This window comes from Lepidochelys olivacea, assembly GCF_965140295.1.
Source record: "Lepidochelys olivacea isolate rLepOli2 genome assembly, chromosome: 8".
In the NCBI taxonomy this organism is placed as follows: Eukaryota; Metazoa; Chordata; order Testudines; family Cheloniidae; genus Lepidochelys; species Lepidochelys olivacea.
The window spans coordinates 36383877-36409515 of NC_140418.1; the positions used below are offsets into that span (position 1 = coordinate 36383877).

General features: G+C 47.0%; 1 protein-coding gene across 3 annotated transcripts in view; it reads right to left on the bottom strand.

The window, feature by feature from the left end:
- The window catches only part of NRG2 (neuregulin 2), a 314296-nt gene that overhangs the window by 49485 nt on the left and 239172 nt on the right, over positions 1-25639 (bottom strand). For 2 of the 3 annotated variants that reach the window (XM_084636240.1, XM_084636242.1), the window contains 2 exons: positions 23936-24056; positions 1429-1505 (listed from right to left, as the gene is read on the bottom strand). In XM_084636240.1, the coding sequence (XP_084492366.1) occupies positions 1429-1505; positions 23936-24056 (198 nt within the window). Of the gene's footprint in view, positions 1-1108; positions 1168-1428; positions 1506-23935; positions 24057-25639 lie in introns of all 3 variants that reach the window. The other variant, XM_084636241.1, reaches the window with a different exon arrangement.

Below are 25639 nucleotides of genomic sequence, written 5' to 3' on the forward strand. Positions count from 1 at the left end.
TCCAATGGCTTCAATGGTCTTATTCCTGATTTACACCAAGATCAGAATTTTGCCCTGAGTTTTACACTCACACTACAAACTCCTGCTGACATGGATACAAAGGAGTTTGTCTAAACAGGGACCTAGTAAAAATGAAGAATTCAGTCATCTAAGTCAGGCACTGCCCTGCATCAGTGTAAGGCTGCCATATTCCATGGGGAGATGTGGGAGGAACTCTGTCTCAGAGAGGGATATCTATGGCTACACCCCTTCAGGAGGTGCACCACCCAGAACTTCTGAAAGGAACAGCCATAATCCAGCCCTTAGAAAAGACGTCAGGGTTTGACCCAAAGCTCGCAATGGGTAATATCAATTTCACAGTGAGTGAAGCTTCGCTTAGCTGCTGGAAAAGTAAACACAGCCTAGTCTCTGAAAAAATGCAAGGAAATATTGTGAAGGCCAAAAGTATAACTGGTTTCAAAAAAAGAATTAGATAAGTTCCTGGAGGGTAGGTCCATCAATGGCTATTAGCCAAGATGGTCAGGGACACAACCCCATGCTTTGGGTGTCCCTAAACCTCTGACTGCCAGGAGCTCAGACTGGATGACAGGGGATGTTTCCACTAGATGGACCACTGGTCTGACCCAGTATGGCCGTTCTTCTGAAATAATTGGTGGTCTTCAGCCCAACTCTACCTATCATTCCCAAATTGGTACAGAGAAACTCACAGATCCCACTTTCAAAGTTAAGGAAAGGATTCCTGTGTATTGTGCAAAGCAGTTCCTCATGTGATAATAATGTTAATAGAGGTTTCTTATCACTCAACCTGTTCTCCACAGCACACTTGAAAATCTTTGCTTATTTGGATTTTGCATGAAAAGAGCAAACTGTAAAATCCTACATTATGTTCGTTTACAAGTGAAAGCAAGAACCATTCAAAATGATTGTGAGACAGCGAGGGCTTTCATTTTCCTCTTAGCAGCACTCACTTAGCTCCCATTAATGTCAGCCAGAGCTACACGGGCACAAAAAGAGGAGAACAAGGCCCTAAGGAATGGAAGAACCTGCTTTAAAGATGTCACACAGTGCTACGATAATTAGGGAGAAAGAGAAGTAGAAAGAGACATACTGGAGAAGCTGACCATTGCGAAGTGCTCACACCGATCCCCGGTGAATTCGATCGGACACCTAACGAAAGAAAGAAAACCAGAAAGAGAGAAACAAGATAGCAAAATGATATCGAAGTGGACTGAAATGCGGCCCCTCCTGATGCCACCTCAGATCCCTTCCACGATTCCTATGATTTGCTTTCAGCCTGATCCCTTACCTGTTTCCCTAACCCAAACATTCTATCAAAACACACCCCTGGCTAGACCACTCTAAATCCAGTGCTGCGCTGTGCCCAGGAGATTTAAGTAGTGTGGTGCATTTTTTTCTCTTCAAACATACTTTGCTTAGGATCTGGCATGTACAATCGCAAAGGCAGTTTTTCCAAACATCTCTGTCCGAAGAATCCGTTTGGACATCTGGAGGAGGAAAAGGGGACAAATCACAGAACAAATCTGGCAGCATCCTCGAGGCTATGGTTAGAAATAAAAGTGCATAGTGATGAATGGAAAAATAAAGTTAAAAGCTTTATGTACAGTTCCTCCATTTAATCTCTGCTTTGTTTAATCAGGTTTCCTTTATATCAATATTCTGTTCTTTTCTAATCTTCAGGCGGCCAGGTGTCAGCAAACCCATCCTTTCATTTTAGGCCTGTCACCTTCCTACTCACCTGCCCACTGCTAATCACCTCCACCAGCTGCCACCTGACAAGAGGGGCAGGCAGGCTTTGTGCTACCGAGCAACCTTCTTGGAGACTAGTGTTACTGTCACTACGTACACAGACTGGCAGCAGGTACCACAGGTTGATAGAGCTATTTGGAAGTGGTGCACGGCAAGTGTCCTACTCCACCTAATGCCATTACTCCCCAGAGGCACTGCAGGAAGCTCCAGCACTCTTCCAGGGGAACCTGTTGTATTAGGGTTATGGAGAGAGCATTCTCAATGGTTTTCCATGGTAAGGGATAGACAATAAAGTTGCACTGGAACAAGCCCCTGTCCAGTTGCTGGGGTCTCATGACGCCCCCAGTCACTAGTACTGCACCAGGATGATCTGCAAGCCTAGGGCCATATTCAGCCATCATTTACACAAGTGCAAATCCAGAGGAACTCAGGTAGAGATTTTGCTTTGTGGCTCAGGCAGCTGCAAACCAGTGAAATGCCTGGACAAGATCCCTCAGTGTGTCTAGTTATTGGGGTTCAGTGTTGCGGGGCAGAGTTACACATGGGAGGCACTGGAACCACGACGTTTAGCACTGATGCATGTAGCATGTTGCTGGCAAGGCCAATCCAAAGGGACGGAAAAGTTGCTTTGTCGGAAGGTTCTTTTAACTTGACCCACAGGATTGAACCTCAAAAGTTGGAGTTTGGAGGTTTAACCCTGAACAATTCAAATGCTTCTCCAAAACCAATCAAGGCTCCTTTCTTACTCATTCTCCTTCTCCACCCTTTCTCCTAGCCTAACTAGGTAATTCCCCCACATTGTCCTTACCTGTCCCTGACTCTCCGATCCCTCTGTCTAGCCCACAGACCTCTCTCTCTCTGACCCCAAATGAGCTCTCTCATCACCCAACTCCCTCTCCTGGCACAGGCTGCCTACCCTTTGGTGACATCACAATGGCCAGGGTTGCCTCCTATTCAGTCAGCTGGGCTCCAGCTGGCAGCAGTCTTTGTGTCTTACACACTCTGCAGCTACAGTACTCAGACTGAGGCTCAGGAGCTGCAAGTGGCTCTTTAATATGTCTCCTGTGGTTCTTTGTGGCACATGATATTAAAACACTGTGTGATTTAATTATTAACCAATCAGGATGGTTTTACTATATTACTAACCAATTGTAGTTGATAAAATAATGATACTTGGTCAGTCATTTTGCAGTGACAATAATATAGATACAGATATAATAGTAAATGTACCAGTGAAGTCACATGACTGTGGCTCTTTTGGGTAATGTTGATCGCTAATTTGGCTCCTGAACCACTGAGGTCTGAGTATCACTACTTTAGAGCCTCCCATTGTCAACCCCCCACCAGTATAGTTTGCCCCGGATTCTCATCCTGGGGAAGATCCTCGTACTCATTAGACTGAAAAGAATTGTTGGCCCTACAGTGACTGCTAGATCCCTATCAGCCAACAGATCAGAGACCAAGAGATACCAAGAAAGTTGGAAGCTTGAGATTGGGGCTGTTTCCTGTTTCTCTCCCATTCCATTATATATGCCCCATCAAAGTTTCAGTCGTCCTGATATATTTTTAAATGTCTACATTCAACCTGACCTCAAGGATGATTAGATTACGGTCAGCACTTTAGTTCTTATGTGTAATTTTTCTGTGATTCATGGATAGACCTACTGACATAATAATTGTAGCATCCGCATTTTTGGCTCACATAGGAAAAGGGAATTAGACACCAAATTCCTCCCCAGCATAACTTTGCTGACTTCACTGAAGTTACACCAGGGATGAATGTGATGTACTAGCTGCAGAGGGGCATGCTAGTTTTTATATAATGCTGCCTGAATTACTGACCTCTCCATACTCCATAGAAAACAGACATCTTCCCTCTGCCAAATTCACACTAGTACTTTCTACCAGTCTACAGATAAATTACGGGGGAGAGGGGAAGAATTGTTTATTTTTTTAACCGTATGCAACATTTAGCATGATCAAAGCTTTATAGTTCAAACACATGTTGACAGATTAACTCTGTACTATTGCTCAGGGGTAGAATAGAATTGTTTTTTCTTGCCAAGTGTATGCTTAGCGGATACACTATGGATATACAAATAATTCAGTGGCAATAATAAGAAAAGAAAAGGGCTGCATTTCAACTTCTTGTGTTTACTTGTTTAAAGGAACACTGTCAAATTGCCTTAGTCCTAGATTTACCTGTTTTGAAAGGGGGGGGGGCTTAAAAAGTGGAATGTTCTCTGAACACTTTAGAAATGGAGAGGATGTTGTTTTTTTCTTTTTGATTGTAACATTTCCCTCCCTTGTTGGAAACACAAACACACCAGCATGTGCTACTGCATGAAGAGGGGCCCAGACTAAGTTCCCCATCTGTGTGAGGGAGGGCTGTGCAGACTAGGGCTGCGTGATTCTCCATCTGTACTGCACTGATTACCCAGAAGGCAGAATACAGACACCTCTGAGCTGGAGGACTCCCCTCTAACAGGGCATCCAAAGGCAGCTTACAGCCAGCCTTGTCCCACTCACTCCTGAATGCGCTGTGCGGAGCTCTGGGGCAGCTGACAGACTCACCTTCTACATTCAGACTCTGCTAGGAAGCTAGGGAGATCAGTGTTTGTAACATGCTTTGTGAACCTCAGACTAAAGCCAGTATAGACGTGCAAAATATTATTGATAGATTTTTGGGCCAGAACGGCTCAATAGATCATCTAGTCTGACCTGTATAATACAGGCCACCCTGATACCCCTGTACTGAGCCCATTAACTTGGGTTTGACAGTCCAGGCTGGTCTTGATTTGAAGACTTCAAGAGATGGAATATTTGCCGCTTCCCTTGGTAGCTTGTTCCAGGGCTGATCACCCTTGGTTAGAAATGCAAGCCTTGTTTCTAACTGGAATGTGTTTGGCTTGAACTTCCTGTTCTAGCTTTCTGTGCTAGCTCCATGAGCCCTTTAGTACCCAATATTTGCTCCTTATACACTGTAATCAAGTCAATCTCAATCTTCTCTTTGATCAACTAAACAGACTGAGCTTCCTATTCATTGTTAGTTAGAATATTTTTACTATTTCTAATGCTATTTTACTATTGCTAATAATTTGCAAATGCTGCTACTAACCCCTGGCTGGAAAATCTCCACTTCCTGGTAACTTTCAATGGGTAAGGAAATCCCACCTACATTACTGTATCATTGTCTCAGGTTCCCAGAGGAGTCAATTCACAGTCACACAACCTGTTCTGAAAGTGGTGCTATAGGGAGGAATATCATGGCATGTTTGAACATGATGACACTAGACGTTTGCTATGGCTATGCTACAGCTTACGTCAGTATAAGTTATGTTGCTCAGGGGTGTGAATAAGCCACCCCCCCAAGTGACGTAAGTTACACCGACCTAAGCACCGGTGTGGACAGTGCTATGTCAGCGGGAGAGCTTCTCCTTCTGCCATAGCTACCACCGCTCGCGGGGCTTGGAATAATTAGCAATGGGAGAGCTCTCTCCTTTGACCTAGAGTGTCTGCACTAGCAGCATTACCATGGCGCAGGTGCATCGGAGCAGCTGCACCACTGTAAGTTCTGCAGTGCAGCCATGGCCTCCAAAATGCTGCTGTCAGGAGCTGCAGAGTCTGTGGTGAAGTCAAATCAAGATAGTGTCATGTGCCAGTTTGGTTAGGCCAGTGGTGACATGCCTGACTCCCATGCAGATGTCACTGTATCTCAATTTTCAGACACTTGGAGTCTACATAAAGTATGTCCATAGATGTCCTACTGGCAGGGGGATGAGGACAGGAGTGCCAGAAGCTCCCTAGAAGTGGGGGGCAACAGTGCCCGAACCTTGGCCCCACCCGTGCTCCACCCCTTCCTCCTGAAGCCCCACCCCTTCTCTTCCCCTGAGACCCCGCCCCTGCCCCTCCTCTTTCCCCAAGCCCCACCCCCACTCCACCTCGTCCCCTGAGGCCCTGTCTGCCACTTGCTCCTCTCCACCCCCTCCCCCTGTCATTCGCCTTTAATGCAAGAAAAAGGTGGGAGAGCATAGCCCTCCCACTTTAAAAAGTGATGGGGCCATGGCCCCCTGGCCTCCCCTATTCCGGCACCTCTGGGTGAGGGTCTCTCCAGAAATGGCAGAGATACATGTGACCTCCACTATGGGAAGATTTCTGAGATGGGAAAACAAGTCTGGGCAAACTAAGAACCAGCCTGAACTTTTGGTCCTTTCTACAACATTTCCTCACCTCTCTCCCACTGCAGCTCTGACCATGATCCTTCTTTCCAACAAGGGATACTGTCCCTAGTCCTCTATTCCATTCCTGCTGAAGGCTCCTACATAATCCGGTCCTGGCCCCAGCCCTGCTGTTGCCATCAGTTTGTATGCTGTGCCTCTTCGAGTACAATTTTCTCTAGTGCCTAAGGTGCCCAAATCCCATGAACTTTCAATGAGGATTAGGCTCTTAAGTTCCCAAGTCACTTCTGAAAATTGAAGTTAGCTTTCTAAGTCATTCAGATAACTAAAAATTTCACCCTTGATCTCAATAGTATGCAAGATCTCAGACAGACCCTCTGGAATGCAATGCAGGGGAAAGCTTAATAAATGTCACTTCAGTGTGAAGGGCACAGAAGAGGTGGCAACAGTGGATTCACTCCATGGACCTTCACCCTGATGGGGGAGTGGCAGCTGAGGCTATGAAGTACAGTGCATGGGATGCACGTTTTGGCAGTCTGAAGGTAGCAATCCTAGGGCTGTGGAGTGAAGGGAGGTCACCTGGGTATCTCTGGGGAAATGTGAGCTTGGATAAAAAGATACAAAGGGCTCTGATTTGTATAAAATACGCCAAACTTCTGGATATTTATTCATCCGAACCTTTTTGAAGTCCACCCACCACTAGTGATACAGATAGATTTATATGCACCCTATTCATAAACTTCCAAATGGCCCCTCTGTACAGAGGCACCTGAATGCTTTCACAGGCATCCTATTTATCTCCAAGTTTATTGCACATACCTGCCTGGGATCTGAGAAATTATTACAGTGGTGCAGCAGTGCCACTAGAGTTAATGCTGTGTCTGTTTAAAGTGCAACCTTTTAAAGTCCTCTAAAATCAACCTGCTTAATTGGATTTCTTTGAGGTTCGTTGTGCCTCAGGAGAGGGTAGGGTAGGGTAGGGTTAGTGACTCAAATTTGGCGCAGTTTGGGACAGGGGAAAAAATAGCAATTTTTTAAAAAGTTTCCAGGTGGGGTTTTTTTTTGCCCAGAGCTAGAGATCAAACTATTCCTATGTTGCAGGTCAAAACAGTCTCAATCTGTTGAGTTTTACCCAAGGTAGCACATGGAACCTACCACTAAATCTTTGGGGAACCCAAAGTGAGAACAGTATTTTATAAAACATCCATTTTTATGTGCACTTTCCCAAATACAGGGAAAAGGCCAAAGGGTTTCCATTCCTGTTGTTTTATATGCTTTAAAGCTCGAACCTTGTAAGTACACTAAAATCCAAACACTTATTCAGCTGGCTTTGAAATCTGCGAATACAGACTAACATGGCTGTTACTCTGAAACCTTGGAAATCTAGTATGCCTCATAGGGGCATAGGGTAGCATTAGTGATCCTAATTTGGGGTCATTTAACCAAGGGGCTCCTGAGTTACAGTCGTTCCCCCGCCCCCTTCCCAATGGTTCCCTTTTGCTGCCTTGTAATGCTAACCAGGGAGGTACTAATGCCTGGATGAATCCCAGCCCTCTGGATGGCTGTGAGCTCACCCTTCCATTAAGGGAACTATGGGTAAGTTAATCACAGCCCCCCACGTAAGACAGAGTTTTGGACTGAATGGTTGGAGGTGGCAGGAATTGTGGATCATGGCTGGCAATTTTATTTTGTGGAAACTGAACTAGTCTTTGGGTGGGGGGAGGAAGCGGACATGTGACTGCTTACAGGAAAGGAAGGGCTGTTAGGGGAGGGAGGAGTGTGGAAGGAGGAGCAGAGGGCGTTGGGGCTGCAGCGAGGGGAGGGAGGTTATGGGGCGGGGCATGAACAGGGATATAAGGTAGGGGAGGCAAGAAAGATTATGGACTCAGGTGTGGGAGGCATGGCAACCCTCAGCTCTTCCAGTGCATGCCAACCCCCTGCACTCCCAGCTCTGCCAGTGCGCCCCAACCTCCGTACCCTCAGCTCTGCCAGAGCACCCCAGCCCCCCCGCACTCCCAGCTCTGCCAGTGCACCCCAGCCCCCCAGCACTCCCAGCTCTGCCAGTGCACCCCAACCTCTGTACCCTCAGCTCTGCCAGTGCACCCCAGCCCCCCTGCACTCCCAGCTCTGCCAGTGCGCCCCAACCTCCGTACCCTCAGCTCTGCCAGTGCACCCCAGCCCCCCAAGCTCTGCCAGTGCGCCCCAACCTCCATACCCTCAGCTCTGCCAGTGCACCCCAGCCCCCCTGCACTCCCAGCTCTACCAGTGCATCCCAGCCCCCCTGCACTCCCAGCTCTGCCAGTGCGCCCCAACCTCCGTACCCTCAGCTCTGCCAGTGCACCCCAGCCCCCCCGCACTCCCAGCTCTACCAGTGCACCCCAGCCCCCCCGCACTCCCAGCTCTGCCAGTGCGCCCCAACCTCCGTACCCTCAGCTCTGCCAGTGCACCCCAGCCCCCCCGCACTCCCAGCTCTACCAGTGCACCCCAGCCCCCCTGCACTCCCAGCTCTGCCAATGCGCCCCAACCTCCGTACCCTCAGCTCTGCCAGTGTACCCCAGCCTGCAGACCTACAACTCTGCCAGTGCACCCCAACCCTCCCTGCATCCCCAGCTCTTCCAGTGGACTCCAACTTCCTGCACCTCCAGCTCTGCCAGTGCATCCCAACCCACATACTCCCAACTCTGCCAGTGCATCCCAACCCCCATGCAACCCGAGCTCTGCTAGTGCACCCCAAACCCTCTGAACCCTCAGTTCTGCCAGTGCACCCCAACCCCCCTGTAACCCCAGGTCTGCCAGTGCACCCCAACCCACCGTGCACCCTGAGCTCTTCCAGAGAACCCCAATCCCCCTGCAACCGAACACTATTCCACTTTGCTCCAGGCACTGCACATGTGTTCAGTTATAGGAGGAGGGAGGCACTAGAAACTTTTGTATACCAGAGTGTGAAGAGTTCAGGGTGATGCGTTCCCTAATTGTGGTGGAGAGGCCCAGCTACAGTAGTGGGGAGGTGGGGAAACACACGGAATGGGTCAGGGGCATAGCTTGGGAGGTGTACCGAAGCACAGCTGGTGGGCACAGCTGATGTGTGTGCAGGGTAGGGTTGGGGGGAGTTGGCTCAGTATGCTAACTGTGGGACACGATATAAACAACTGCCTAAATGACTACGAATAGAGCTTTCCTGTGTGAAGACCTAGGAAATTCAATGACAAAAAAAAAATTAATGCAGAATTAAGATTGGTTGGTGGTAGGTCGTCCCCTTGCAAACTGCTGAGTCAAGCAAAACACAAACATCTGAAAATGAGGAAATGCACAGTTAAGGTTACCTGTGCAACCTTAACTCTGCCCTCTTTCAGCAATGCCCCAATACATCCCATTAACATGCACACACCTTTACTCTGCCAACCCCACCGTTGTTGAAATATACAACCCTTTGCGTTCTTTTACAACCCATTCATTCTCACCCACAGCACACAAAAAAGGGGTGGTGGAGAAGTCAAAAAAGTGAACAGAATCATTAAGAAAGGGATAGATAATAAGACAGAAAATATCATATTTCCTCTATATAAATCCATGGTACATCCACATCTTCAATATTGTGTGCAGATGTGGTCGCCCCATGTCAAAAAAGATATAGTGGATTTGGAAAAGGTTCAGAAAAGGGAAACAAAAATGATAAGGGGTATGGAACAGCTTCCGTATGAGGAGAGATTAATAAGACTGGGACTTTTCAGCTTGGAAAAGAGACGACTAAGGGGGGATATGATTGAGGTTTATAAAATCATGACTGGTGTGGAGAAAGTAAATAAGGAAGTGTTATTTACTCCTTCTCATAACACAAGAACTAGGGGTCACCAAATGAAATTAATAGGCAGCAGGTTTAAAACAAAGAAAAGGAAGTATTTCTTTACACAATACACAGTCAGTCTGTGAAACTCTTTGCCAGAGGATGGTGTGAAGGCCAAGAGTGTAACAGGCTTCAAAAAAGAACTAGATAAGTTCATGGAGGAGGATAGGTCCATCAACGGCCATTAGTCAGGATGGGTAGGGGTGGTGTCCCTAGCCTCTGTTTGCCAGAAGCTGGGACTGGGCGACAGGGGACAGATCACTTGATGATTACCTGTTCTGTTCATTCCCTCTGGGGCACCTGGCATTGGCCACCTTCAGAAGACAGGATACTGGGCTAGATGGACCTTTGGTCTGACCCACTATGGCCGTTCTTATGTTATGTAAGTTGTCACGCCATCTTCCCTCTACTGTCTTCAAGTGAAGTGTTTCTTAAACTGTACACATGTGGCATTCCTTCTGGGGAACTGGCTGTGTGAGAGTGTATGCCAGGATCTGGAACCTCCTGAATCATACAGTGCCCGGGTGCTATGTGCATATTGAGGCATTGCTTGAAGAGGGCAGAGGGAAGGTGGCATGGGCAACCTTTTTTTTCTTTTTGTCCTTTAACAGTGTTCAACGGAATCCTGTGGGTCAGAGTGAGTGGGATATAAAGGAAGGTGAAGAGCTTGAACATTTCAGCAACAGGGCATGGGCAGACAAAAGGTGGGTGGGTTAATAGGGTGTACTGGGACTGTGCTGGAAAAGGGCAGAGTTAAGGTTGCATGGTGTTTCCTGGTTTTCAGTTGTTCGAGTTTTACTGAACTTAGCATTCTGCAAGGGAATGACCCACCTCCAAGCCAGCTTCACTTTGTGTTAACAGTTTTTTGCCACTGACTTTAACATTTATTCTGTGATAGCACCTAAAGAACTCAAATAGGCTGGGCTCCATTGTGTTAGGCAACTATACAATACAAACATACAGTAGAACCTCAAAGATACGAACACCAGAGTTATGCACTTACCGGTCAACCGGACACCCTGTGAAAACAAAAGTCATCAATCAGGCAGCAGCAGAGACAAAAAACAAAAAGCAAAACACTATACTGCCTTGGGGCTTTAACCCTGGGGCTCATGGCTTCAGCCATGGGGGGTTGGGGCTGCAGCCGCAGGGTGAGGGGGCAGTTAGGGCTCCAGGTGGAGGGGGCTCGGGGTTTCTGACTCTTGGGCTTTAGACCCAGGTGAGCTCTGGAGCTCAGGGCTTCAGCCTCATGACTCCATTCCTGGCTTCATCTCCGTGAGGGTTGCCAGGGCTCGAGGATTCAGCCCCATGGTTCTGTTCTTGGCTTCAGCCCCACGTGGGTCAGCAGGGGTTAGGGCTTTAGCTACGAGAGCAGCACCAGTTTCTCGCTCCAGGGCTTCCCCGCATAGCTAGAGCCCCAGTGCATCCCTACCCACAGCTGAAACAGGGAGTGGAGCGGTGAGGAGCCCCAAGCCCCAGCACCCCCCGCAAGGAAGAAGCCAGGAGTAGAACCATGAGGCTGAAGCCCCAAGCCTCAGCACTCCCCCCAGGTCTAAAGCCCTGATCCCTTGTGCTCTCGTGGGGCAAAAGCCCGGAGTCCCCCGCCCAGAGCCTCAGTGGCCCCTAGGGTCAGAAGCCCCCACCTCCCCGCTTGGAACCATGACCCCACCCCACCCTGTGGCTGCAGTCCCAACTCGCCCATGGCTGAAGTCCGTAACACCTTGTTCAGTGTTATAGAGCATTTCAGAGTTACAAACAACCTCCATTCCTGAGGTGTCCGTAATTCTGAGATTCTACTGTATAAAAAAAGATAGAGAATTCAAAGTCTGCCGAGCCTATTTGCAGGTAGTGGGCCAGAACTAGAACATTATTGTATTTGCATCCCACTCAGGAAAGATTGAAAAATGAGAGGAGAGGGGCAGAGGGAATAAATCCCAGGGGAAGAAATTGGCAAGAAATTTACAGCAAAATAAATATACAGCAGCGGGGAAATAGTAATGCAATAAAAGTTACTGTGTGCACCATCTCCAGGTCTCACTGCTAAGAGCCTAGCAGCTGAGGGCAGAAAGAACCTTCCATGCTTAATGTGGTACATACCACAGGCTCCCCATTACCTAGAAAAATGTGAGCTTTTATTTTTTACTTATATTGAATCATTGATGGAAAAATACCAGGTTTGAAGCAATAGGACAGAAAAACTTGTGAACCTGAGCAAGTTTTGTGAATGCCCAAACTACTTTGCATGATCACAAAACCTCCAGCTTCTTGAGATTTACCCATCCTTAATGCAGTCGCACAGCTGAGCCTCGGCTGGGTGTGGCAATCTACTGAGACATCATCACAAGCATTCTGTGTTCATTAGCTCACTGATTTTAGAGGCAAGCTTCCTGAACTATAATGCTGCACCTGAAAAGTGTGCAATATCTGACACCATCTCCAGCCAGGGCTCCCTTTGTTACCTGTGTCCCTGCTGCACTAAATTTATGAAGAGGGATATCATTCCCTTAGTATTGTCCTCCAATAGGTTACAGCCCAGATTCTTCAACCTCTGAGGATATGGGCCTACAGATCTGACTGGAAATAAAGCACAAATGTTTAAAAGGGAGGATAATTAACCCTTGGAACAATTAGCAAAGGTCAAAGTGGATTCTCCATCACTGACAATTTTTAAATCAAGATTGGATGTTTTGCTAAAACACATGCTCTAGGGATTATTCCAGGGCAGGTCTCTGGCCTGTGTTATACAAGGGGTCAGACTAGATGGTCACAATAGTCCCACCTGGCCTTGGAATCTAGGAATCTGGGAAGTATACCACAGAACACTGAGAAATGTGGCATCTCTCGCTCCATGTGGCAGGACAGGGCGAGATGAGAAGCAGTATGCTCTTTCCCTGGGAGCCAGCACATGCTGCAGGGATTTGGTAACCGCTGGGGTCGGGTCATTGTTAGTGACAAAGCATGTTGTCTTACATACAGAACGTGCAGAAGGCTGACATTCCAGAAGGCTGCCATTGCTGTGTGCGTGTGACCAGCCTTCAGCTGGGCTTTACCTGCAAAGCCTTTGCTGGCTGTCCCAGGTCTCTCTCAGATAGGGTGACCATATGTCCCAATTTTATAGGGACAGTCCCGATTTTTGGGTCTTTTTCTTATATAGGCTCCTATTATCCCCCACCCCCGTCCTGATTTTTCACATTTGCTATCTGGCCACCCTACTCTCAGAGCTGTGTGCACCCCATTAAGTTCCAAAGCTCCTGGGTGGCCCATCTCGGGGGGTAGGTCTTTCCACGACTAGCATCTCCCTCATTCCCAATTGTACTCTCAGCTACGGGCTGGTACCACCGCAGGCCGCATATGGCAGGGGGTAGGCACAGGCCACCCTCAGTCTGGATTGTGCCTCTAAGGCATAGGCCTATGTTAGGAATGGTGCAGAGCTGCACCAACCTGTTGGGAGCACGTCTTGCCCCATGCCCTGATCCACCTGGGGAACACTCAGGAGCCACCATCTTTTAACTCAATTCCCTCTCTGTGCCTGGTCAGCTCCATGCACCAGTTTGGTAGGGGATTGGAGTCATTGGCCTGCCTCGGCCCTTCCCACTTTGGCATGATCTCGATCCCCACAGGGTGACCAGAAAGGACCTCTGTGCTCCCCCAAACAGCAGGACTACCACTGTCCTTGACCCTTACTCAGAGCGTACATTGCGGGAGGGAAGGCCCCTTGCACACCCACATGAAGTGAGGGACCATCTGGTCCCTGTTTCGAAGCAGACACAACCTAATCTCTGTACCCTGCTATACTGTGGCTCTGAGAGGGATCTTCATGGGCTTGTCTACACATGAAATGCTATAGCTACAGCACTTCAGTGTAGACCTACCTGCACCGATGGGAGGGGTGCTCCCATTGGCATAGATAATCCATCTTCCTGAGAGGCGGAAGAATTCTTCCATCAGCCTAGTGCCATTACACTGGGGTTAGGGTGGTATAGCTGCCTCTCTAAAGGGGGTGGACTTTTCACATACCTGAGAGACGTAGTTATGGCGACAGAAGTTCCCAGTGCAGACTGGCCCTGTGTGTCAATTTTACCTGCCCACTTTCAGGTAATACCAGCCTTTAACGGCTGGCACATTCCCTTTGCTCTCTGCAGTGTTTCTTTAATTAAGATCACAATACCCAGCTGGGAAACTCCTCAGAATAGACCGTAATCTGTCACTAAGAGCATGAAAATGAAGGTGGTTTAATTTATGAGGATATGGAGAAAATATAGCAAAAGGACACCTGGCACTTAAATAAGTGAATGGAGAACTGTTTCAGGCATGCTGCCTATTTGTGCAGAGGGCTGAAAAAGAGCATTGTTCTGTCATTATCCCCAAACCAGTCCCAGAGAATCATGCACTGAGCGCACCGACAGGCTGTGTTCCCCAGAACAGCCGACGAGAAGAGGAGAAAGCAGCGAGAGCAAATGCCAAGGCCTTATCCAGGCACCCGCTGTACAGTAAGGGTCAAACTGCAGCTGGCCCACTTCAATGTCCACTGAAGACAGCGGCAGGGCTCCCATTGGCTTCAGCTGCAGCAGGGTAGAGTTCCAGGCTGTTTCTTAAAAAGGGTTTTACAGGAGCACGACAGAATGGGGTGGGGAGGAGCAGAACATACCCCACAGCATCAGGAACTAAAGCACCTCAGCAAAAAAACCAAAAAAGTGTAACTGCCCCAAATCAGCCTGGACACAGCGCCATTTCATCTCATTGTTGACTGTTTGCATTGTAGACAGACTAGGACTGGCTGGCTAAGGGATTTGTTATGGGAGATGGGGATTTTCACCTCTAGCTCACCAGTTTCTACCCAGCCCAGATTAGCATCCAATGGCTATTTGGTGACCCATGTGATATAAGGGAGCGGGCATCAGTCTCGTTCCTAGTGGATGCGTGTCCACGAAGGTATATGTGTCCAGTCTAGGCATCCTTGGTCCTGCCTCAGCTCTGGGGGCTGGATCCGGTCTCCTTTGAAGGTCCCTTCCAGACCTGAGTTTCTAGGATTCCATAACAAAACCACCACAGCTAGAACTACTGGCCCCTTGGTCAGCAGAGAGGCCGTGCACTGACTGGGAAAGAGACTGAATTCTAGAGCTGGCCGAATTATTCATTGCAAATAAAATATCCAAATAATTTAGCCCTTCTATCTGTTTGCAAATTGTTCACAAACAGACTGCCAATGTATTTATTGTTCTTATTGTGCTTGTCAACTATCACCTTACTGACTGTTTGCAACCTGGTCACTTCATCTTTTCACTGCTTGTGTTTGTGGTGTGTGACTGGTCAGCTAAGTCACATGGCATTGCCTCTGTCCTCCTCCCCACTTGTGGAATGATTGAAGCTTTTTAAAATAGGAGAATAATGAAAAATAAATGGCAAGTTGTTCGCACCATAATTTGCAGATCTGGGGTGGGGGGAGGATGTTGTAGCTATAACTGTGTCATTGTGGATTTTATAAACCTGACCCTGCAATCAGAGATATTGAGAGGAACACTTAATAAATCAAAAATAAATAAAATATAAATAAAATATGAGTTTCTCCTGAAGCTCTGGGGTAGGAATTGTTGGAGAAGCAGCAGCAGAATAGAGAACAGGGTGCTGGGAAAGAAACAAATCAATGACTGCAGAGAAAGGGGAGCATTTGAGCAAACACTAACTAAAGGTGCCTCATGTCACTTTCCCAGCAGAGCACAACTTATCATTTCTTGTCCCCGTCACATTATTAAGTTGATTGAGAAGCACTCCATGGATCCTGACACTGTGAAGATGATGAACTGTAGATGCTATGCAAGGCAGCTGTGATGGTGGGGAGACCTTGAATACAAAATATCAGCTTGACACAGCAAAGGTGGTGCTACGTGTAAGGGCTGGGGATGTCCAAAATTGGGACAAATTGGGCTGGGGATGTCCAAAATAAATGTTGCAAAATTCTGTGGACTTTTTTCTCCCATAGTGTGTGGATTTATTAGGAAAAATATAGATGGGAAGCTGTGGAATTTTGAAGCAACCTGACTCATAAGACACAGAAAAGGCTTGGTTTTTTTTAGCAAATTATTTATGTACATTTTTGAATAGTTTTCAAAATCAAATTGACTGTATGTCACATACTTCCCTCATTTTAAAATCTTTTCCCACCTCTGAAATCTTTCGTTTTCAACTTGTGATATTCCAAACCTCTACACCGTTCCTCTCCCATAATCCTATGCTGAGGGCCAAAACAAGGGTTAGAATGTTCATTTATTGGCATCTTTAAATCTTGCAAGCTGATTCTTGCAAAAATGATCTTTCATAATTTTGGTTCTGTGAAGCAATTGATGGTTTCTAGTCCCATGTAATTTAGAAGCTGAGAACCAGGTCCTCGCCCATGTTACAATCCCTTTCTACAACGCTGATAACTAGAGCTGGGTAAAAAAAATTTGGACTAAATTATTTCCTTGCCAAAAAAATGCAAATTTAGATTGATCAAAACATTTGGGGGGGAGGGATAGCTCAGTGGTTTGAGCATTGGCCTGCTAAATGTAGGGTTGTGAGCTCAATCCTTGAGGGGGCCATTTAGGGATCTGGGGAAAAAATTGGGGATTGGCCCTGCTTTGAGCAGGGGGTTGGACTAGATGACCTTCTGAGGTCCCTTCCAACCCTGATATTCTATGATTTAGTGCATCTGTATCAAATTCACTGAATTGCTTCAGAGGCAGAAAAGGCAAAATGTTTTGTTTAGAAACAGTTAGCCTTTCCATTAGAAACAACTTTTTTTAAATTTTACACAAAAGCAAAACAAAATATTTCATTCAACCCAACATGAAATTCAATCAACTTGTTTGGTTCCCAAAACATTTGTTTTCACATTTCATTTTAGGTCAACATGAAACAAGGTTTTTTGTTTGTTTTTCAATCTTTCAGTCTGGCCACCAAACTGCAAAATTGGTTATTTGCACAACTGTATTGATGACATTGAAAGGTCATAAAACTGCCTTAACTGGGCAGCTGAGTACTCCACTGTAGGGGAATTCTGTCTTAGTGTAACCCTCCAACCCACAGCAGAGGGCAAATGCCAGTACATGGAAAGGTAATAGAGTGGCCAGGTGCTCAGTCTTTGACAGGAAAGCCTGGTCGAAAAGGGGCCCTGACAGTGCCTGGTCAGATCTACTGACCGGCCACCCAATATCTGGTTCCTGCAGGTGGGGGAGGTGGTGGGTCATCACCCGCTGCAGCCCCCACCCAGCCGGGGCCGGGGCAGCCGCCTATCTGCATCAAGTGGCTGCAGCTCCCAGCCCAGGTTCCACAGGCGAGTCCCTCCTAACCCGGGTGGGGGGGTGGGAGGGAAAAAGCAGCGAGTGACAGGTGGGAAAGAGGCGTGAACGGGGTGAGTGGCCTCAGGGGCAAGAGGTAGGGTGGGACCTTATGTGAAGAAGCAGGGCATGGGTGGGGCTTTGTGGAAGAATAGGCGGGGCAAGGGTGGGGCCTCAGGTAGAAGAGGCAGGGCGAGGCAGTTTCCAGCACTCCTGCTGGAGTGTCTGTTTTTTAAATATTACCAAATTGGCAATCCTAAAGGGTAAGAGAGCATGGGTGGTGCACTATTGTGCATCGGTAATCCACAGTTGATGCAATGCAGTCTAAGGGTCTGATAGCCAACATCAGTTTGAACAACCTTAAGACTGCTCTAGCTTGTGCCAAGGAGCTGAAGCGCCCTATGGATGTCCCCAAGATCAGGGGAGTGCACGAATGGTGCACAGCCACCTTTGACTTCTCCCCTCTCATATACTCAGCCCAGCACAGCTCATCCAGACCCAGTGATCAGGGCCCATCACCATGTTCCAGCCCAGCAGCTGTGTGCTGGGATCCTCAAGCTGAGGCTGGAGATTTGTCTGACCGACTGCAGTGTTAGGATATAGATATTCAGGCCTGTCTGTAAAGGCCTATACTCTAAGAATTTAGGTGTATTCTTATCACTTGGCTAGTGATAGAGGTATAAAAGAAAGAATCAAAACCACTGTCTGCCAGTGTAAGGGCCTTCTCTTACTGTGACAGTTTGTGGCCCTGTGCTTAGGCTCAGGCCTTTGGCTAAGCAGCAGAGGCAGCCATAAGCTGGGAAGCGAACGGTCACATCCTCGCATTCCAAACTAGTCACATTGAAATAAGGTGCTATTGGGCTGTTAGGCACTATCAGGACAGGATTGTATTCCTATCACCTCCAGAGAAAGGGAAGTGCCTAGAAAATGTAAAAGGAAACTTAGTTTGATAGCATCCTGTCTGGCAAGAACTCACTTATCAATAGCTGGGATGTGAAATCCTCACTTCTGTATTGTTTTATCATTATAGTTCCCACTTTGCTGTTGTTTGTCTGTATAATCTCTGTCTGGTTCTGTGATTGTTCCTGTCTGCTGTATAATTAATTTTGCTGGGTGTAAACTAATTGAGGTGGTGGGATATAATTGGTTACATAATCATGTTACAATATGTTAGGATTGGTTAGTTAAATTTCAGGAGAATGATTGGTTAAGGTATAGCTAAGCAGAACTCAAGTTTTACTATATAATCTGTAGTCAATGAGGAAGTGACTGGGTGTGGGTGGGGGTGGGGGTGGGCATGGGCATGGGCATGTGGGTATGTGAGATGGGAACAGGGAATGGGGGTAAGAAAATTGGAATCATGTTTTGCTAAAGGGGGAAATGGGAACAGGGAATGGGGATAAGAAAATTGGAATCATGTTTTGCTAAAGGGGGAAATGGGAACAGGGAATGGGAGTAAGGAAGTTGGAATCATGTTTGGCTAAGGGTAGGAATGGGAACAGGGACACAGGTGTAAGGCTCTGTGGTGTCAGAGCTGGGAAGGAGGATACTAAGGAAGGAAACTGGAATCATGCTTGCTGGAAGTTCACCCCAATAAACATCGAATTGTTTGCACCTTTGGACTTCGGGTATTGTTGCTCTCTGTTCATGCGAGAAGGACCAGGGAAGTAAGTGGGTGAAGGAATAAGCCCCCTAACATGCAGGTGTTCTTAAGGACTCTGGAATTGAGTCTGAGGATTATTTTTTACCTTTCTGGGAAACGATAAGGCCCATTTCTAAGACTTTTCCTAGCAGGATGATCTGGGGCAGGACCTATGATTCTTCCCACTCCCACTTCCCCCAGGGTCAGAGGTTCTTTGTTTTATTAGTGCTGTTGGGTCAATTATATCTATCTATCTCTATATAGTGCTATAATCCTTTTTAGTTTATATGCCTACAGGCTGCAATATACCTGGGGCCTGTCACACCTCTCTAAGGTTTAGTTTCAGATGGTCTGTTTGCAGATTCAGGATGACAGCACTGCCTAAGGCATAAGCAGGTTTTCTTTGCAACCAAAATGGGTAGATTTATTTTATTTTATTTTTTTACTTTAAAGCCTAAATTATGCAAACACTCTGCAAAGACTCAAAAATCTATGGAGAGGTCTGCCACAGATTAGAAATTCCAGGGCATGTATTTCCAGTGACCCAAGTCTAGATTATTATGTTTTTCAATGTTGAACTGAACTGAAATTGGTTTTCCAGGCAAAAATTTCACTGCATTTTCCTCCCCGGGTTTTTGGTGGCTGGAAGGAGCAATTTGCTGATGGCCCTGCTACAAAAGTTCAACCAAAAACATGGGCCACTCACTCTTTCAAATGGAAAATATCTGCACCATCTCAGGCATGAAGCCACTTCAGGAGAGGAATTAATTTCAGGTGCCTACTGGCTCTTTTGCAGAGATAACATCCACAGAAAGAATCTTCTGTTTTTGTAGAGCACTCTAAATAATTAAGTATGTTCCAGTAAGGTGACTAAGGAGATAAAAACAGATGGTGGACAAGCGGAATGTTCCCAAGTCATATTTCCTGATTGCTGAATCTCAGAAGGGGAATACTGAAAAATCTGATAACACCATGCTGGTGTACGGGCCAGAATCTGCTTTCCGGAGTGCTAAGGGAAAATAATACAGCCCAGAAGAAGGTCTTAGAATCCAAACATTGGATTCATTGCCAGTGATAAAGAGAAACAAAGGCTGGGTTTGAAACTGGGTTTCTACACCTTTTTAATCCACACTGTTTTCATTGCATCTCCTCGTGTGTTTTATGGAGAGGCAGGCCCAATCCACAACGTTTACCACTCTAAAGTCTTTGTGTGTTCCCATCTGGGGTTTTGATTCTGGTGCATTTTCTAATGTTAGGTAATTTTAATTGTATTTTAATTTTTACATTTTAAGAGTCAAACAGTCTGCTGTGATTCAAAAGTATTTTAACAGGCTACATAATGAAAGGACCAATGCCCTAGAACTCCGCTTCAGTAGAGATGGGGGTGGATTTTGGGACAGGTACAGGACCCATAATGTAGTGTAGAAAGGCTAAGAAGTATGGATCAAACCATTTATTCCTCCCCTCCCCTCACCTACACCCCACCTTCTCTTTCTGAATTCTTCTCTGAACTTGTTATTTTCTCCCTCACCTGGAACCAGCTTTCCACATTTCTGCAGCTAATCAAACGGTCTTGGTAGTCAGCATACAAGCACATTCTGAAAGTATCTGCTCCGTAGTCTAATCTTTTGCTATTCTGTAGTGGAAGTCAGTTTGCCTATCACCAACCACCTACACTAAGAATGCCTCATTTTACAAGAAAAAATAAAATGATCTGAGTTAAACTATCTGAAATTCAATGCATATTTACAAATCCAAATGTCACTAGTTACTAGAGAGCTAGTGGTTGCCTCCAATTCCCCAGGGACTGTAAATGACACTGGCCTGAAACCCTAAAGTTGCCATATTCAGTCCCTGAGCAGTGTTTAAAAATTCCTGCTAGACCAAGGGACCAGTAGCAGATTTAATGTCCAGTATCTGAGGACATCAGGACCAGAAATGAAGGTGTTACAGTGTAGGAAACTTGGGGTTCTAGTGGTACAGGGCTTTCTTTCCAAGCTCTGGCAGGTGAACAGTGATATTTTGGACTTAGAAATCACTTAATTCTGATCAGTGCTTTGCTTCCCCTCCCCACCCCCCCACACCCTTCAATCCCAGCACACTTTTAGCAGCCAATAAATTGAGACTCATTAGAGATGAAAACCAATGCATCATGCCATCTGAAAACAAAAACTGCAGCTTTAAAATGGTATAATCTCTCTAGTATTTATGTCTATTTCTAGTGGTTCATGAGGCTTTGGCTGCTAAAATCATGATGGAATTCAAATTAGGAAAAAAACCTCATGAGACATCAATCACAATGTCCTAATTGTAAGGTGAACTCTTTCATGACTAAGCTAGGACCGCTTTGGCAAAACCAGTCCAAGTGCTTTCAGACCAGTAAAGCTTTCCTCTGCACTGCTCCTGCACCAGTGATGTGAAGGGGGGGGGGGGGAGAAATCTTGTTCCCCTTCTTCAAAGGGGATTTTCAGGGTGCTCAAAATGGCACCATTAAAGTCCAAACTGGCAACATGCCAGGAGCCTGAAGATCATCTCTGATGGGCATGTCATGGATGTACTTCATAAAAAATAAAAGGTGTTCAGTCATAACAGCTGCATACTGATTTTGAGCCAGATTCACAGCTGAGGAAAATGGGTATAGCATCACTGAAACAAGCTATGCCAATTTACACCAGCTAAGGATCTGGCCTGTAAAATTAAGCGAGCTTCGGTTGCAAAGAATTGTCTAGTAAGTTTCAATATGTATTTCACGAAGTATAAAAATAGAAATAGGCCCAATTTGCCAAACTCAGATCTGGATTCAAGCTTCCCCAAAGCAGGGGGCATTCAGATCTAAGATTTTAGCTCAGCTCATTGTTCAGATGTAGTCCCAAGCCACAACCCTTGGATCTAGCCATGGAGCTGAACTTTCTCAACGTTTGATGGGTATTTGGATCCAGACTTGTAGCTGAGGCCAATCTCTATATTCTGTGACAAGACAGAGACTATTTTTACACTGCATTTCCAACTTGATCCAGAATAAGGTTTGTGCTGCACAATAATCTTGTAAGGCATTTTACAGCTTCTCCTGCATTTCCTCCAGGGAATGCTAAGGCTAAAAGGGCCCGATATTATGAGGTGCTGAGCACACACAATTCCAGCTAAGTCACTGGGAGCTGAAGGCACTCGGCACCTCTGAAAATCTAGCCCATGATATAGAAGGGCTACTGATGCTTTGCTCACATGGAAAGATTTGAGCTCACTGGATCAAGTATCCATCCAAGCTTTTCATCACAGGGTCATAAATATGGGGAAAACAAGGCTCTTTGGCTGAATATCAGCTCTTTGCTTGTGATTCCTGCCAAACAAAGGAGTGCCAAAGCATGCAAAATATGGTAGAAATAAACACACACAAAACTTAACCAAACTTTGTTGACCTTCCAAAATAGTTTGTAGTTTAGTCAGTTCAAGTACTTACTTGAAGCCAGACTTGTTGGCCTATCCCTGACTGAAACAGATCTGAGCAATTGCCATGTTTACTGCATGTTCCAGTGTAGCAGGGGCTGGATAGAAAGCCATGGAGACTTAGTCTTCTACAGAATTCGTCCACAGAGTTGATAGAAGAGCAATAGAAGAGCAAACCTCCCACTCCCTGCCTTGCGGGAGGTCCTTAACTTTGAGACCATGTCAAAGGGTGAGCGCAGTTTAATCTCCAAGGCCTCTTCTGTTCTATGACTGTCTGCTTAGACTGCAAACTGTCTTGGTTGTTTCTGCGGTTCAGACTTCTGATGCTGGCCATTAGACTGAGCCCCTCAACCCATGTTTCACATAGGCTGCCAATGTGAAGCCACAAGATGGTATTAGCTTTGGGTTACTGCTGGCCTTGTCTAGATTTGAAACAGTGATCTAGAGGTGAAAGGCTCTCATGGCAGATTACCAATCCCCTAACCCATGCACTTTACCTCCACCTTCTCAAGGAAATTCCATGTTTATTAATGTCTTACTATGGCTCCCTGAGCTTTTTGTAGGGCCTAATATAAAAAGGAACACAGTAAACACAACACTTGATTCCCTTTCACTGACGCCCAAGAAGCCCCTTTTATAAACCAATTTTGGTGTGATGCTAGAGTTCTAAATGTCACATGGGAGACTCACTCACAAGCCTCATTCTTTAGCCTACCGGGCTGTGGGAGGAACAAGAAGGCCCCTAACGGAGAGGGGGTGGGGAGAGGGCTTTGAGTCACTCATCAGGGTCCCCTCTGGTTGAGAGGTGAGAGTGAGATTTGCATGCTTCAAGGAAGGTCCCATCCATTCTTAATGGGGAGGACAGTGACTCTGACGCTGAACCTTGACTTAGGTTGGGGAGAGTTGCACAGGGAAATGCAGATCCCACCAGTCCCTGCAGCTGTGAGGGAAGGGGGAAAAGAGAAAACATCTTTTCAAACTTCCAGCATAAACATATCCTTAAAGGAAGTTTCAATAGACTTGACGTATGTTACTTGGGGATAAGTAGGGCCCTACCAAATGCACTGCTCATTCTGGTCAATTTGACGGCCATAGCATTTGAAAATTAATCAATTTCACGTTTTTAAAGATTTACATCTGAAATTTCACAGTGTTGTAACCCTGGGGGTCCCAACCCAAAAGGGGTGGGGATCATGGGATTTATGAACTTCTTGCGGCCGCAAGAGGTTCCCAGAGGTGGGTCTAATCTCCCTCCGGCTGCTGGGAGTGCCCCATCTGGGGGCTCCTAGCTGCTAGTCCCCGCTGATCTGGGGAGGGATGGGACTTGCTCTTCCCCTGCACAGCTGCTTTTGGGAAGTGAGATCAGACCCACCACTGGGTACCTCTCCCTGCTGCAGGAAGCTCTGCAGGGGAAGAGCAAGTCCTGGCTCCTTCCCAGCCTGGGGACTAGCAGCTGGAGCCAGCAGAATGGTAGGAGCCCCTGGCTGGGGTGCCCCCAGCCCTGCCCCTCTCTCTTCCATCCAATAGCTAGATTTCACATGGGAGGGCTTATTTTATGCTCTGTGACACGTTTTTCATGGCTGGGAATTTGGTAAAAAGCACCCTTTTGCTAAACCTGTGCAGCTTAGCCAGCACAATCACCAGGGAACCTTCCAAGAGACATCACTCCTTCTGCAATCGCACAACCATCCCCGATTCCATTCCAGGCTACTTGTGTGTCGAAACAAGCACGACCTTCACTCACTTGCAAGACAGCTGATTGATCCCCTCAATGTAGTAGCACACCCCGCCGTTGACGCAATAGGACTTGGCTGTTTCGTTGCATTTTCTGGCGTGTCCTGACCAGGAGGAGAGCGTGGTTGTTACTGCAAGAAAGATACAAGAGGATACACTGTTACTTCTTTTGCTTTGCAAATCTGCTCCCTTAAGTGGGTTTCAGTTGATCTGGTTGCCTGAGCAGAAGCCCCAGGAGCAACGATCCTCAAGCTGTGGCTTTAGACCTACACGCAGCTCTCATGGAGTTGGTGGGGTTTGAGTGACACTCTTCATGCTCCAGTCACAGCATTACCTCTTGCATACAAAGTGTGAGGGGGTGAGGTAAGAGTTCTGTGCAAATCTCCTTCCAGCAGCCAGGAACCAGAGACAAGGTGTAAGAAAAAAAAATTGTTTCCTCACTCTCTCTCATCAACCCAGGAGGGCAAATGAGATGAAGAAATGCACACCCACCGTCACGCCCAATCTTTCACCCTCATCAGCCTGACAGAAGGTCACAGACGAGAGACAGAGAAAGAATGTGTTGCATTGAGTTGCAGAGAGTCACAAAGTAGCTGGGATATGATGCTCATGCCCTGAGTTGCTGTATGTGCACTGGATCAGTATCCAATGACACTGCAGTGTATGGGATGACACAGTCATTATTTGGTGGCTCTCTGTGATTCCATAACAAAGTAGTTCTCCATGGCCTAGAGCAGGGATGGGCAAACTATGGCCCGGGGGCCACATTCGGCCCTTCAGACATTTTAATCTGGCCCTTGAGCTCCTGCCAGGGACCAGAGCCCAGGGCTTGCCCCGCTCCACATGTGCTGTGGCTCCGCACAGCTTCCGGAAGCAGCAGCATGTCCCCCATCCAGGTCCTATGTGTAGGGGCAGCCAGGGGGCTCCGCACGCTGCCACCGCCCCAAGCACCACCACCGCTGCTCCTATTGGCCGGCAACCATGACCAATGGGAGCAGCGGGGCAGTGCCTATGGATGGAGAAATGTGTAGAGCCGCCTGGCCGCACCTCCACATAGGAGCCAGAGGGAGGACATGCCACTGCTTCCGGGAGCTGCTTGAGGTAAGTGCCGCCCGGAGCCTGCACCCCTGGCCCCCTCCAGCGCCCCAACTCCCTGCCCCAGCCCAGAGCCACCTCTCTCACCCTGAACTCCTCATTTCTGGCCCCACCCCAGAGCCTGCACCCTCAGCCGGAGCCCTCACCCCTTCCCACACCCCAACCCCCAATTTTATGAGCATTCATGGCCCACCATACAATTGCCATATCCAGATGTGGACCTCAAGCCAAAAAGTTGCCCACCCCGGCCTAGAGACTGACATCCACCATTTGTTCCCAGAAAAGGGACAGCACAACCTGTGGCAGTACAAGCCCACAAATCTACCAGAACTCTGCCCTAGAGAGGCAGCCTCTATGGATGGAACTGTAATCAGTATTCATGGTCATTCAGCTTTGGCTTCTCTAATGAGACTACCAAAAAAGGTTGTGTTGATGCTTTCTGTGTTGGGGATACTTCTCCCAGCTGGGAATTCCCATATGGAAAAGTCCTCTAAAATTAAAACAAGTTGAAACCAACTTTGTTCTACATCAACTTAGTGAGATTCATAGAATATCAGGGTTGGAAGGGACCTCAGGAGGTCGCCTAGTCCAACCCCCTGCTCAAAGCAGAACCAATCCC